The sequence below is a fragment of the Callorhinchus milii genome, unplaced genomic scaffold, assembly GCF_018977255.1.
Source record: "Callorhinchus milii isolate IMCB2004 unplaced genomic scaffold, IMCB_Cmil_1.0 Scaffold7, whole genome shotgun sequence".
Classification (NCBI taxonomy): domain Eukaryota; kingdom Metazoa; phylum Chordata; class Chondrichthyes; order Chimaeriformes; family Callorhinchidae; genus Callorhinchus; species Callorhinchus milii.
In genome coordinates this window covers 218,212-233,727 of record NW_024704748.1, presented here as the reverse complement: position 1 = coordinate 233,727, position 15,516 = coordinate 218,212, and the positions used below count along the sequence as shown (strand labels likewise).

Below are 15,516 nucleotides of genomic sequence, written 5' to 3'. Positions count from 1 at the left end.
AGAACGTTCGATGCACTTAAGCGTAAAATGTTGTGCTTCACTATCAAATGGTACCTCTGCTTATTGCTGTTATTATATATGACTAACTAATATTATTAAACACCATTGCAAAAGTGCTAAAGAGTCTTTTCTTTTCCTCATATAAATTCTTTTTCCCCACAATGGTTGTGGAAATGACCAGTAAAAGAAAGTCTTCTTTTGTTTTTGAATACAGAATAAAGATTCCCCTTTTGCGAACGGATTACTACTAAACCCGGTAATGGAATTCGATTGCACAAAAGTTTACATCATGTGCGGAATGTATTTTCTAAAATACTTGATAAAAAAAAAGCAACAAAAATAAAAACAGAACATGATCTGAAAGTAATTTTTACGGGGAGGAGAGAGGGTGGGGGGCGGAGAGGGGAAATAAAAAACATGAGCAAATACCCGCGCACAGACACACGGTTTAAAACGTGTGATAGACAGAGTTTAGAAGATTGGATTGTGGCGTAGTGTTCAGTGACGGGTTGCCCATGTAGCCTGCCGTAATCTTGCCTGCGGCGTTGTTGTGAGATGCCGATCCCATTCCGTACGTGATGAGGGACTGAGGTACCGAAGGAGCGGGCTGGAGGGCGTGTGCGTATTCCTGTGACGTCACAGACCACGGGAAAGTGCCTGACCTGCTGTACGGCTGGTGTCCGTTGTGGTTCGATACAGAAGGCACCCCAGAACAATAGCAATTATCCACCGAGCAGACCAGGATCTTGCGGCCAGCGTAGCCAACAGACTGGGAGAGGACAGCCTGCTGTGAGGGCGAGCTGTTGGGGTAGTGAGTTGTGTTGAAGACGGGACCCGTGTGGACAGGCTGAGGGCCGCCTGCCAGTCCCACGATGTGCTGGGCAGAGCTGCAGGGCACCAGAGATTGCCCCGCCTGGCCCTCCACACCTGTCGGGCCCTGGCCCATGTACTGCCCCGTCACGTTGCCGGCTGTTTCCAGGAAGCCGTTGTCCACGGCTGATGTGGTGGGCATGGGGAAGGCCGCCGAGTGCTTGCGTTTCTCTCCCGCGGTGTTGGAGATGCTGCAGGTGTAAGCCGGCACGCTCTGCAGGAACGGCACCGCAGGGCTGATCGTCCCTGTCACAATCCAAACCAAACACGTCAGGCCTGGGACTGCACTTACTGCACACACACACGCACGTGCGCACACACACAGATACACGCACCCACACAGATACACGCACCCACACACACACACAGATACACACACACACCCACACACACAGATACACACACACATAGATACACGCACCCACACACACGCGCACCCACACAGATACACGCACCCACACACACAGATACACGCACCCACACACGCAGATACACGCAGATGCATGCACACGCACACACAGATACACATGCACACACAGATACACGCATGCACACACAGATACACGCACAGATATATACACACAAACAGATACACGCACAGATATATACACACACGCGCGCGCGCACACACACACACACACACACACACACACAGATACACGCGAACACACATACACAGGTACACACACACAGGCACACACGCGCACACAGGTAAATGCACACACAGGTACACGCGCGCACATACAGGTACATGTGCGCAAACAAGGTACACGCACACCCGCGCGCGCGCGCACACACACACACTCAGGTACACGCACACGAATAGATGCACACAGGTGCACACACACACAGATAGATACACACAGATACACGCGCACATACAGATACACGTGCACACATACACAGATACACGCGCACATACACACAGATATCCAGACACACGCACAGACAGATGCAGATACATGCACTTGCACAAACACACCCACACAAATACACACACAGACCCACATACAGATACCCACTTACACACACAAGAGTACAACCGCCTCGCACATACACACACACAGATACACTCCCAACACACAGACATACACACCCACACACAAATACCCACCTGCACACACAGAGATACAACCCCCTCATACATATACGTGCACACACCCAGACAGATACACATACAGATATACATACACACCAACACACTGATATACCCTCACATACATCACCCCCCCCCCCCCCACCACCCCACAGGCACACACACGCACAGATACACACACAGACTTTTGCAACATGATCCGGTTTTGTTTGGCCTGTTCTCCCTGGAGGGCTCCCCACAGCATTAAAGAGACAGTCGGCTTCTGTCCAACTTACATAAGTTGTTTTTCTTGCTCACATGCAAAAATCCCCGAGTATCAATACACTTCAAAATACACTAAACATGGCCACACAAAGCTTTCCTTTTTCCTGTTAAAATCCTATTTAAGCTGCGACATTCTCCCCCTGTATAGAGATTGCCACTTCTTCAGGAACATTGCATTTTTCAATTACAGTGAAAAATAGTGTAAAACTGATCAAAACTAAAGAGGGAAAAGCAGCTTTGAGCCAGCTCAGTGTTTGTTAGTAATTAAATCACAGACTAACTCCCAAAATGCCATCTCAGCACCCGGGAGAGGAACTCGCTGGAGGAAGATGGAAAAATATCTATTTTTGCTTTCTTTTTAAACAAAAATATTATATCCGCTAGTCTTTTATTTTGCCCTGGTGCAGGGAGGAGACAATAGGCTCACGGACGTTTTCCCTTAAAATGTTGCACAAATGCATTTCATGCATTACACAAAGATGGTGTTCAATAGGGACTGACAGACATGGGGTCACATCCCAGTGTTTTGTATCTGTGTGGATATGTATGTATATATATCGGTGGGTGGAATGTGTGTGTGTGTGGGGGGTGCTGTGCATGTGGGTGGTGTTCGTGTATGCGTGTGTGTGTGTGGGGATGGTGTGTGTATAGGTGGTGTGTGTGTACGCACGCGTATGTGTGTGGGTGTCCGTGTTTCGATGTGTGTGAGTGGTGTGCGCGTGGGGGTGGATGTGTGTGTGTGTGTAGGTGGTGTGTGTGTCGGTGCGTAGGTGGGTGTGTGGGTGGTGTGGGTGGGTGTGTGCATGTGTACCTGATCCTGTATGGTAATGCTGTTCGCAAAATCCCGGGATTCATTGCAGAGAATCGCAGGATAATGGGGATTGTAAAGAGTCTGAGCCCAGGTGGAAGGGCAGGTTTTCACACATTACCCCGAGGCCAGGTCAGCGGGAGAGGACGGCCGGGTGTTTAAACCTCATGGGAGGGTCAATCTGTGTGAGGTACCCGCTAGTGTGGAGAATGACCACAAGGTAAGATTGGGGATCCCGGGATTTGGGGCAATAAAAACCCCAGGATTCCGAAAGAGCACAAGGGTTACAAGCCCATTGACGAAGTGGTTTGTGGTGCATTACAACGACAGGTTGGTTAGGGCTCATTTTGCTCAGCAATAAGGTATTTTCTGTTGTAAATAAGGACCTGACATGTGTGACCGACTGTCGTGATGGTGGAAAGCAAACTGTATGGACCTCGGTCTCCTTTTATCTAGCAATTCATATGTTCTCATAAAACAGCAGCGACTTTTACCTTCCAGCAGCTTTCTGATGTGTTTCTCTTTCTTTGCAATCTCACTCAGGAAGGGCTTGGGTTGGAGGTGCCCAAATTTGGGAGGCGGCAATCCAATTCCTGTACACGCTTGAGTCCTTCAAATGTGAATNAAAAAATGACGCACATGAACCCAAATACCTACATCTTTGCAATTTAATAATAATCCTTGCATTTGATATACAACAGCTTGCACTTACATTGCACCCTCCACGCAGTGTAGTTTCTTATAGCACTGATATAGCGCCTAATCACATCGTTGAAACATCTCAAATAGACATTCTCAGGCTCACGGAAACCTGGCTATTGCCCTATAATTCCCCGCCCCAGGTTGAAGGCTCCCCACCTCACCCCCCCACCACTCCCCCACAAAATCATCTCCAAAACTTCCCTTTGGCTGTTTCCCCCTTTTGAGCAAATCACCCTCTACCATCCCTTCTCTCTCCGCATTGAAATCCTGGTTTGCCCCTCCCCTCTGGTTACTATTGGATTGTAATGAATGCTTGGCCTTCAGTTGAGTTAGTATTTGCCTATGGCAGCCTATCGATAGATGTGAAAGGCTTAAATAACCAGCCGAGCTGCGTTCCATCCGACGCTGACTGGCACGAGTGCTACAGCATGAAGCAGCTTCATAAAGTGGGTCGAGTCATCTTGGTGGAGACAGAATGGAAAGGAAGCAGTTTGTAGTGACTAATTTTAAACTGTTACCAGCAGCAATCAATCTACTCAAGAGAACTTTTATAGCACAGGAGGAGGCTATTCAGCAACTCACTGGAGCTATTTGTTATGATCTTTGTCTGGACTCAAAACATATTATAATAGTAATTCTAGCATTTGATGTTTCATATTGTCTAGACATCGTGAAATACTTTATACCGGATTTTACTGTTAAGTGGAGTGACTGTATTCACAGGCGAATCGGGCGGCCAATTTGTGCTCAGCCACGTCCCACAAACAGCCATAAGCAATATTATCAGGCAGAAGGGAATAGATCCAATCTTAGTTTAAGCGCACGTAGATTCTACCCTGGATGAAGGGCGCTATGTAAATGCAAGTTATTAAGTGTCTTTATGGACTCAACCAATTCTGACAAGCTCCATGTTCTAATAACCCGATGTATAAATCATTTCTCATCACTGTTTGCCCCACGGCCAATAATCTTCCAATTTATACCTTGGCTTTTTATGGCCTTTTATTTATGGCCTCACCCCACCCTACCTCTGCGACCTACTAATCCCCTACCAACCCACCCGCTCCTTCCGCTCAGCCGGCTCTGGCTGCTCCACGTCCCCCGACCCACCCGCCTCACCACTGGCAGGAGAGCCTTCAGCCATTCTGCCCCCAACCTCTGGAATTCCATCCCCCAATCACTCTGCCTCGCCCCCTCCTTAGCCTCCTTCAAGTCCCGCCTCAAGGCCCTCCTCTTTGACCATTCCATCGGCCACCCCCCTTCCCTTTTCCCTCCCTGACCCCAGTTCGGATCTGAAATGCTGTACTCTGTGCAGAGCCTTGGGACGTCCTCCCAACATGAAAGGCGCTATACACATTAATCTTGTTGTTGTTGTTGGTTAACGACTGTCGATCAATAGAAAATACTATCAAAACCATTCAGAATATTCAGATTCCAAGTTACAACAAAAGGTCACGTGCAAACTTGTCAAACATACTAAGCTGGTTTATTTATAGAAAAAAGCCACAATCTTTATAAAGAGAAGCTTTACGTAAGATAACAGCCTTTCAAAATCAAGTTCCTCAAAAGGGGACACAGCAAATCACAAGCCGATTGATTATTCAATCTGAATTACGTTAATATCAAGATTCAGAAAAACTACAGAAAAAGAAAATATTCAGTGTGCAGTGAGCCGACTGCGTTAATCTGGCCTCTTCAAAGAAAATGGAGTACAAGACATTAATCCGTGACTGGTAAGGAGGCTTTGAACGCTGCCGATTGATAGTAAAGAATCCTGCCCACACTAGCCCTGGCTAGCTAAGGACCCGAGGTTTGAAATACTCAAAGAACGGGAACGATGCAAGTAAGCAACACACCTAACGTGCTTGAGACCTCAAACCTCAGAAACAGGTGCTCACTGATCACTAATCCCCATGTTACACAAACCACTCAAACTCACATCTGTTGCTTCACGCACACAAAGTGCAAGTTACCTCAGAAGATCCATTATACACGACCAAGGCAATAAATTCACAGACAACATGCAATAACGCGCTACAGTCATTTGAAATGTGGAACAGGTGTTTAGGACTTGGAGAGTCAGAGAGCTTTGTTAAAGACACGTTTAATGTGGAATAGGAGGGAAAGAGGAGTTATGTAGGACTGAATTAGGTTGTAGCTCATTAGAGTAATATTGGATTCTGCTTATCATGTAAATTGACGGCTTGAATTCTTCAGTCTACCATATATACTGCAACACACAGACTGATCCCACGTTTACTGTTCAATCGCTTTGATCAAGCACTTAGCTTTCCTGATCCTTTTATGACTGACAGTAACAGAGTGATCAGCACTCCACTGCTTGTGAGAAACAAGGTGGGGTGGGCGTGGGGGGCTGGTTGAGAGCCTTATATCTTGTGAGTGGGAGTCTATAAAACATAGTATTGGAAAGACTGATCGAATGGAATCTTTTTCCCTTACAGCCACGTGAGGAGACGGAGGCAGTTTTTACAATTAAACCAACTTGGATGTGACTGCGCTCTAATTAGAACAATTGCACTGATCCTTATTACCTCGACCAGTAGATTCTCCAAGTAAAATAAACACTGGTGCATTAAACTGCAATGTGAGGATATTCCACACCACATTATGCCTCTGTTTTGTTAAACCCCACTATAATAGTAAAGGTGACCATGCTTACCTCTCCAGTAAAATCTTTACCGATTTGGTATTCTGCAAATAAATACGTAGAGAATTAGTTACAATAGACAACAATGAATCTCATACTTACAGTTTCTTACCATAAACTCTCCAGCCCAAACAATATGAGAATAGAAACTGCAACAGGACTAGGGACTGAGAGAAGCTGACAAAAACAGCAGCAGCACTGAACCTGGCTAGTCTCTGAGTGACTGAATGGATGGGGGGGGGGGGGGGGGTACAGGACCAGCAGAAACTTCCTTTTGAGGATCTTTGGGAACTTTAATGTCCACCTGGACAAGCAGACACAACCTTAGATTAACATCTCATCTGAAGGATGTCACCTCCTCCAATGCAGCCGCCCCCTCCCCCCAGCATTGCATTGCAATGTCAGCCCACACACCTACACAGCGTTCAAAGTCACAATGTGGGGGTGGAACCCACAAGCTTCAGCCTGAAGAGATGAGAGTACAACCAGCTGAGCCAGATTGGCACCTAGAGGAACATAAGAACAGGAGGAGGCCATTCAGCCCCTCGAGTCTGTTTCGCCATCTACTAGATCATGGCTGATCTACTCCCCCACCTTTGTCCCGTATTCCTTGATACCCTGATTCTAACAAACATCTATCCAACTCAGTCTAAAAAATGTGTGGGAGAGTTTCAGATTGCCACTACCCTTTGCATGAAACAATGCTAACTGATTTAACTCCTAAATGGCTTAGTTAGTTTTAAGATGGTGAGATATGTAGTTTTAAATTCTGCCTACTTGTCAGAAGTGTAGGTTATTAAGATGTGGGGAGAAACTGCACTGGTTTTCTGGGTTTGAAATAAAGCATCTGCAAGTTTCTGAAGAGTAAATCTAAACTCTGACAATTCCTTTTGTTCCACATTGCTAAAATACAACATGAGGATCTGAACAGTCTGCATCTGACACGTCAAAGTGAAAGTGCCTCCACCCCTCAAACAGTTCCATGTTTCCAGGCTCGTTACCATATTACTGATTAATGTGACAGGGTGAAGGAGGTCAGAGCCTAACAGCAGATGATGGTTGGGGGAGGGGAGAGAGGAGGGGAGGCAGGGGGAGAGGAGGGGAGAGTAGGGGAGGGGAGGGGGGAGGAGGGGAACAGCACAGCTAATAATAGTTTGTAACTAGATGTAGCATTAAAAGCAGGAAATGTTGCTACAGTGTGTAGCTCCGCACTGCATCAAAATGGGAGTTTTAAAAGAAGAAACAAAACTCCTGAGAGGTTTGTCGAACAGCCAGCAGATATGCACAAGAGAAGTCCCAGCACTCACGGTCTATTACCCTTGATAATACGTTTGTCTACAAAATACAGTCACCACACTTTGTAGTAAATGTAGCTCAGTGGTTAGAGCACTCGCTTTGCAAGTTAGAGACCTGAGTTCAATCCCCGGGGGGTCAGGGCCAAACCTTGGGCAAGTTTCCTTACTCCACACAGAGCCTAATAATAGTCCCTCCAAAAACCAAAAACAATAATAAATTGGTAACTTCAATCCATGACAATGTGGGACATTGCTGTGCGCAATTGGCTGCCGCGTTTCACCCACAAATATACAGTCAATTCACTTTACAGCACATTCTGTGAAGCGCTTTGAGACGTCGAGAACATGTGAAAAGCGCTATATCAAATGCAAGGATTATAAATCCATTCAAGCACTTTGAGACAGCCTCCTGACATGAAAGGTGCTGTGTCAAGTATCATCATTATTAATGATCAGTGCCATCACCTTCTTTGCTGCACTCTTAGAAAAGGCTGCAGTGGCTGAAAGTGTGGCCACTGATGGTGGAATGGAGGGCGCGAGAGACAGACAGGAGGCTGGAATCAGTCGAGCGGAGGCACCGGATAGTGAGTTGGGGAGTAAGCAGGTCGGAGAGAAGGGAGGTGCCAGAGAAGACAAATAAAAGAGCAACCAAAGGCTGCACTTGCTTCCCCATGGACTACTTAAGATAGCAGCAATGTCAAGGTTGTGGGATCAGGCCCCTATTTTCTCTCTCTCTCTCTCAGAGAGGCGTGGTGCAGTGCGCAGGAGGAGCACCTACACCAAATGAATATAAATTACTTTAAATTCTATTGGAGACAAAAGAAAAAGGAAAACTAAAAGTGCCAAAACCTATTGGCCGGCCTCGTGGGCTACAAACAGGGTGGCAAAGTGGAAATTAACTCTGTGTTTGCTAGATAACTGAAGGCTGTGAATGTCCCCACAGACTTCTTCAAATATTTCCTATTTTGCCCAGTTCGGACTTGGCAAAAGCAGTCCCAAGCCCGAGCAAAGGCTGGTGGGATAACAATATATAAAATAATAATAATCCTTATTCGGTATAGCACCCTATTATGTCTCCCAAGACATCTCAAAGCGCATCACAGAATATACTGAAAAAATACTCTATATTTTGTGGGTGAAACGCATCAGCCAAAATTGCGCACAACAGTGTCCCACAGACAGTCATGGATTGAGTGACTACATTTTTTTCTTGAGGGATTATTACCCCCGGAAAGCGATCCGCCAATCGACTAACAACCAGGTTCCTACTTACTGCTGGGTAGACAGAGGGTTGTGGATTAAGAAAACTTGCCTAAAGTTTCACCCTGCCCGGGAATCGAACCCGGGTCCTCTCACTTGCGAGGTGAGTGCTCTAACCATTACGCTCAGGATTTCCTCCTCACACTTCAACACTGTGGCACTGAAGTTTATAATCCATCTGTGACAAAATTAATAAAAGGACAGACAATAAGGATTCTTAAAATAAGAAAAAGCTAAATATAAAAGTTAGAAGTGCAAATCTGAGCAGCACGGAATATTAAAGGTCATATTTATTGGAATCAAACTTAATCCTAATTTTTTTTAAAAAAAGAGCTTTGTATTGTCTTACTCGGTCATGAATTAATAATTTGAAATCATGACATTTGAAGGTTGGGGGTGGGGGAGTGTTAAAAACACACACACTGACAATCTCAACAAAGACAGTAGCAGTTGCTACAGCAACCCATCCTGGAATTTAATTATTTGTGAAATACTCCCACTTCAGAACCCCAACACCAGCAATTATTTGTCAAGACAAAAAAAAATTGGACCTGGTTGTTTTTTTTATTAATATAAAAAAGATCAATTTATTCTGACAATATTCATTCATTCAACGAGGCCATTTGAAAACAGAAGCTTTCTACAAATGGCTATTATTGATCAATAACTGCAGCAGTTAAAGGGACTGGGATGAAATAATTGCTGCCATTAACAATAATAATCCTTGCATATGATACAGCGCCTTATCATGTCTTCTAGCCGTCTCAAAGCGCTTCAAAGAATATACTGTAAAGTGAATTGACTGTATATTTTGTGGGCGAAACACAGCAGCCAATTGCGCACAGCAGCATCCCACGAATAGTCCTGGATTGAAGCGACCAAATTATTTATATTGTTTTTTTGAAGGGATTATTACCCCCGGAAATGCAATCGCTGAATGAATATGGCGAATAAAGGATTTGACTTGAGCATCTCTGTGCTCTTATGTACAGTGTACTGCAGGCCCAGTGTCTGTTCCCATGAAGGACCCTTCCCCACCCAATATCACACAGAACTAAACTGACTGTACAAGCAGGGAACGAGGCCATTCAGCCCAGCTAGTCTGTGCCAGTGTTCATAACACATGCAAGCCTCCATCACTGCTAACACAGTTTAGTCTTTATTTCCTGCTCTCTCAATCAGGCATTAAAATACAATTTAAAAACAAAAAACGGCACACACATTGTCTTTTTACTGCCCACACATATCCCTGTTGCAAGGGCCAGTGATCATAGAATCATAGAAATACACCGCACAGAAGGAGGTCAATCGACCCATTGTGTCTGTGCCGACTCCTTGAAAAGAGCTTCCAAATCAACCCCACTCTCCCCATAGCCCTGATCAACCCCACTTCCCCGCTCTCTCCCCATAGCCCTGATTAACCCCACTCCCCCGCGCTCTCCCCATAGCCCTGATCAACCCCACTTCCCCGCTCTCTCCCCATAGCCCTGATTAACCCCACTCCCCCGCGCTCTCCCCACAGCCCTGATCAACCCCACTCCCCCGCTCTCTCTCCATAGCTCTGCAATCTTGTCCCCCAGCCCCACCCCAACTCATTTAAACTCATTAATTCCTGGTACTGATCAAAGACTGTACAACAACAAATTAATTTGTATAGCGCCTTTCACGTTGGGATGATGTCCCAAACATCAGCAGGTTTTCAAGACGTTGTTTCCCCTTGTGATCAAACATTTCCGAGACACTATAATCCGGCCGATCAGACCGTGATGTTTGAAGGATCAGAAGTTAAGATCCCTGTTCCTGTTAGCGACAAGGTGGTAAAGTCACTGCGGATAGCACTTCTGCTGAGGAGCAGCTGGCAAGCTAGCTGTGTATGTGCGCAGGGAGCCGGCCAATCGATGTCTCACTTCCCAGCACCGTAGTTCTACACAGTACTGTAAGCAAACTTGCTTCACTGTAACTGCAAACCACCAAGGATTTAAAGGAATAAAAAAAACCTCACGTTCTCTTTGCTTTGTCCGCGCTTCCCCTCCCCCACACACTTTCCGCCCTCCCACCCACCCTCCAATCCACCTGTCAGAGTGCTGACAGGGAAGAGATTAACATCAACTGCTGTTGGTATTTGTTCTGGGATCATTTGAAATATATGCGCTTTAAACCCAAACACACATAGCCTCTAGGATGCTTTTTGTGCGGTGACGTTGCTGCAGGAAGAGACACTAACAATAAATCATTGCTACAGGGACAGGGACATCATGTGAACGGATCACTGGGCTGCAGAGAGCACAAGGACACCCGCTCTAGGCCTCTATTCCCCATGCAATGAGATGTTGATCACAGTTGTGCCATCGGGCAGAGACAATGGGGAGAGCTCTGGTACACTGTTTAGTGCCGATTCAAGTGCACCTACTGGCCAGGGAAACAATCACACATATAACAAACCTAAAGCGTAGGGAAGGCAATGCAGCACATTAAAAGAATTGGAATTTAAAAAAAAAGGAAAGATACAGTGGACAACGAGACAAACTGAAGACTTGATCTTCAAAGCACATCAGAATAATAATAATCCTTACATTTGATATAGTGCCTTATCACGTCTTCGAGACGTCTCAAAGTGCTTCACAGACAATTGCAGTGAAATGTAGTGACCAGTTGCAAGCGACCACAGCAGCCATTTTGCATATAAGATCCCACAAAACAGCTGTGTAGTGAATTTTGTCTAAGGATTATTTGCTTAATCACCGTGGGAGGAACTCACTTCTGTTTTCCAATCGTCTCGTGGGATCTTTAACATTCTTTTAAACAGTCAGATGGGAAGGGTGTGGGAGGGTTAAATTGCTCAATTGAAAGACAATGCAGCGCTCCACCCAAGCTGTGGGCCTCCAGGGGTAGCTCAAACCTCAATGCCGCCCTCTCTGATGTGAGGAAAAAAACGAAGATTGCTGGGTACAACCTTAATCAAAACATGACAATGTGGTTTCTCACCTTCATAAATGAAATATCCTCGGTCCTGTCCCACATTTTCTGGACAGAATTCAGTAGCTTTTTGGCCTCTTCCAATCGCTCGTTTAGATGGTGCACTTGGGAGGCGTTTTCATCACAGAATTTGGTGCGTGTTTTGTCGATCAACTCCAAGGTCTTCCCAAGATCCTCCTCCAGAATCTGACGCATCTTCTCATACTGCAGACGCACTTCCTCCTTTAACTGCAGGACTTTTTCCTTTTATTAAAAAAAATAACAAAACACACGTGTGCACATCAGCAGGAGGCTTTTTGAAAGAAATACAATCGGACTTTGTCTTTCGGAACAAATTCCACTGGCGCCCACTTTAATCATAACCCTGGCATTTGATATAGCTCCTTATCACGTGGTTCAGACATCGCAAAGCTCTTCACAGGATACACTGTGAAGTGGATTGACTGTATATTTTGTGGGCGAAACGTGGCAGCCAATTGCACACAGCAGCATCCCACAAACAGTCGTGGATTGAGTGACCAAATTATTATTTATTTGTTAAGAGATTATTACCCCAAGAAAACGAACCGCTAATTGAATTAGCAACACGGTTTGTACTTACTGCTAGGTAAACAGAGGAGTGTGGAGTAAGGAAACTTGCCTAAGGTTTTTCCCTGCCCGGGGAATCGAACCCAGATCCTCTCTCTAGTGAGGCGAGCGCACTAACTACACTGTGTAGGAATGATACTTTATAGAACTGTTCCTAAGCGAAACCAGCCCGACAGCTCCCAAGGGATCCTCTGGACTGAGACCCACATTGCCAGAGCTTATCTATAGGTGCACACATCCTGGAAATTGCACATGTCTTGCCGTTTGCTCATTCTCATCTCTTTGCCCACACTGGGATTAAAAGCGAGTTTTGTTTTTCAAACAAAAAAATTAAATGTGGAAACGCCACGCCTCAGCCTTCTGTTTATCCACAGGAGGCCTCCCATCACCAAACCCAAGATAATAGAGGCAGTACAAAGTGAAAGGTTCCCCAGCATGGGATACGGTCGTCTTTTTCAATCACAACGCACCCGCATCAATCTTGATAGCATCCTTTGTACGGAAAACAATGGGGGCATTAAATACTTCATCTAAGAGACAACCATGTGCCTGTACCCACTTCACATCCCATTCCTGAGACAGGCAGGTAGTTATCCCATCATTCGCATGAAACATCTATAAACATCAATTCTGGATTTTATCATATGGCTAACATTACTAACAATCAGTTATGAGTCGATTGGCAGATTGCTTTTCCTTCAAAAATAATAATAATGATGAATTGACTGTTTGTGGGACATTATTGTGCACAATTGGCTTCCATGTCTCGCCCACAAAATGCACAGTCACTACACTTTACAGTATATCCTGTGAAGTGCTTTGAGACGTCTCAAAGATATAAGGCACTGTATCAAATGCAAGAATTATTATTATTACTACATTGCCTCCCCCTCCCCACTCGCCCCGTTTCAGTTTACAGATTGGACAAATGTGCCTTAAGTGGATCCTATCAAAACCATCATAGACCATTTGCAGACAAAGCAAGTAAATGCGGAACCCTATGTTCAGAGTCGAGGGAGCAAGAAGACAAGAGATTAGAGGTTGATTGGCCGAGAAGTGCAAGCTTTAAGCTAAGAAACATTTCTTTACGTACAAGATGAACCAACAGCTGAAAGGTCTTCCTCGGCCATGACATTGAGTTGATTTATTAACTTCTAGATTCTGGAAGGATGAGATCAAATGGGCCAAAGGGACATCTTCATCCAAACCTCTCTTATGATCTTGCATTGTCAGACTGACTACACTCAAATCCATGTCCCCCGCCCAGCCCTCTCCACCATCAGCAATCAGGTTCAGCCTCTCTGGTCCACCCTCTAGAACTCCATCCCGCAGTCCCTTTCCCTTCCTTCGAAGCCCGCCTGAAGACGCTCCTCTTCGAGTGCACCTTCAATCACATCCCCACCTCTCACTGGCTCGGTGTCAAGCTCTGCCGCTGTTAAGCTTTCTGAGATACTACCCACACAAAGGGTGCTCTGTAAATAGAATATGTTAAAATAACAATATATATTATACGAATAATAATCTTTGCGTTTGGTGTAGAGCTTTTCACGTTGGGAGCGCTTCACAGTATATGCTGTAAAATGTTCTTTGTAGTGGTGGTGGTGGGGGGGGGGGGGGGAAGAGAGAGCAAGAAGATGGGATAAAAAAGACACTATTTTGCCATTCATTTTAAAATCGCTCCAACTCTGGATAAACACATCCCCAACATATTGAGATTAGTAAACAAAAGGCAAAGTACTGCAGATGCTGGAAATCTGAAATAAAAGCAGAAGTGCTGAGAACACGCAACAGGTCAGGCAGGATCTATGGATAGAGGAAAATTTGCCTCTCTCCATAGATGCTGCCTGACCTGCTTGCTGCGTGTTCCCAGCAACTTCTGTTTTTATATTGAGGTCAATCTTATGCACTCTCTCCCAAAGCCAGGGATCCCTTTGCCATTCCTCATCATCTCAATGAACACAAGTGCAAAAAAATAATTTGGACCAACACACAGGCTTCTCACCTCATCACCCACATACGTACACTTTCATGTCCTGATAACCTAAAGGCACCACACATGGCTCAGTTAAAAAGAGTGGGTTGAAATAAAATTTGACTTACTTCAATCACGCTTTTATCTGTCTTCAGTTTGTAAATTTGTTCTTCAATATCTTGTTCCCTTTCAGACAGCCTCTCTTGTTGTTTCATCAGCATTTGCTTTGAAGAGAAATAAAAGCACAGTGACTGTTTTGTTGAAAAGCAATTACAAAATTCAAAGAAAAAAAATCCTGCAGTGTCCAGAAATAACCAATCCTGGCTAAACAGCCTGTTGGTTTCATTAGAAGCAGATCTGATCACGGACCAAGAGAGATTTAGGAGCACATCTACACAGCAAAATGTGGCGGGCCCCAGAGCCTGCAAATCATCAACTACAACAACTTGCATTTATATAATGCTCTCACGCAGAGCGCTTGACAGTGGTGGAGCATGATGCCGAGCCAGAGGAGGTCGAGGAAGGTTTTCAGGTTTGACCTGAAGATGAGGAAGGAGGGGGCAAGGCAGAGGGATAGACAAAGAGTGTTCCAGTGTTTCTGGGTGCAGTGGCTGAAAGAACAGAGGGCACGAGGGACATGTAGTTCGAGCGGAGGCAGCAGGTAATAGATTGGGGTGTAAGCAGGTAGAAGTAGGGAGGGTGTGAAGGGATTTGAACTGTTACCAGAGGAATTGTTGTTGCCCCCCCATCCTCATTTCTTCATATTATTGTAGGGGAAGATAATGAGGTGAATGGGCTGGTGCAACAAAAAATCTGTGTTTACATATAACACTTCTCAGCTTGGGTAATAGCTCACAGCAGAGTGACAGAGACCATGGTGACGTGAAGAGGGTGAGGAACACAACAGCAGAGTTTCTTCAGTGGAGGAGGCAACAGAAGAGTGAGGCTGGAGGTCAGAGTTGGGGAGGGGCGAGCAGGAAGGGGGGGAGGGCGGGGCGGGGAAGTAGGCAAGAGTGA

At 45.4% G+C, this 15,516-nt stretch overlaps 1 protein-coding gene across 1 annotated transcript; it reads right to left on the bottom strand.

The window, feature by feature from the left end:
* Positions 1 to 388: 388 nt before the first annotated feature.
* On the bottom strand, positions 389 to 14,720 carry LOC103190591 (E3 ubiquitin-protein ligase TRIM8). The gene is made up of 5 exons (XM_007911431.2): positions 14,628 to 14,720; positions 11,949 to 12,182; positions 6,421 to 6,452; positions 3,533 to 3,648; positions 389 to 1,116 (listed from the first exon to the last, which is right to left on the bottom strand). The coding sequence occupies exons 1-5, from the start codon at positions 14,718 to 14,720 to the stop codon at positions 449 to 451; spliced, it is 1,143 nt and encodes a 380-aa protein (XP_007909622.2). The 3' UTR covers positions 389 to 448.
* Positions 14,721 to 15,516: the final 796 nt, after the last annotated feature.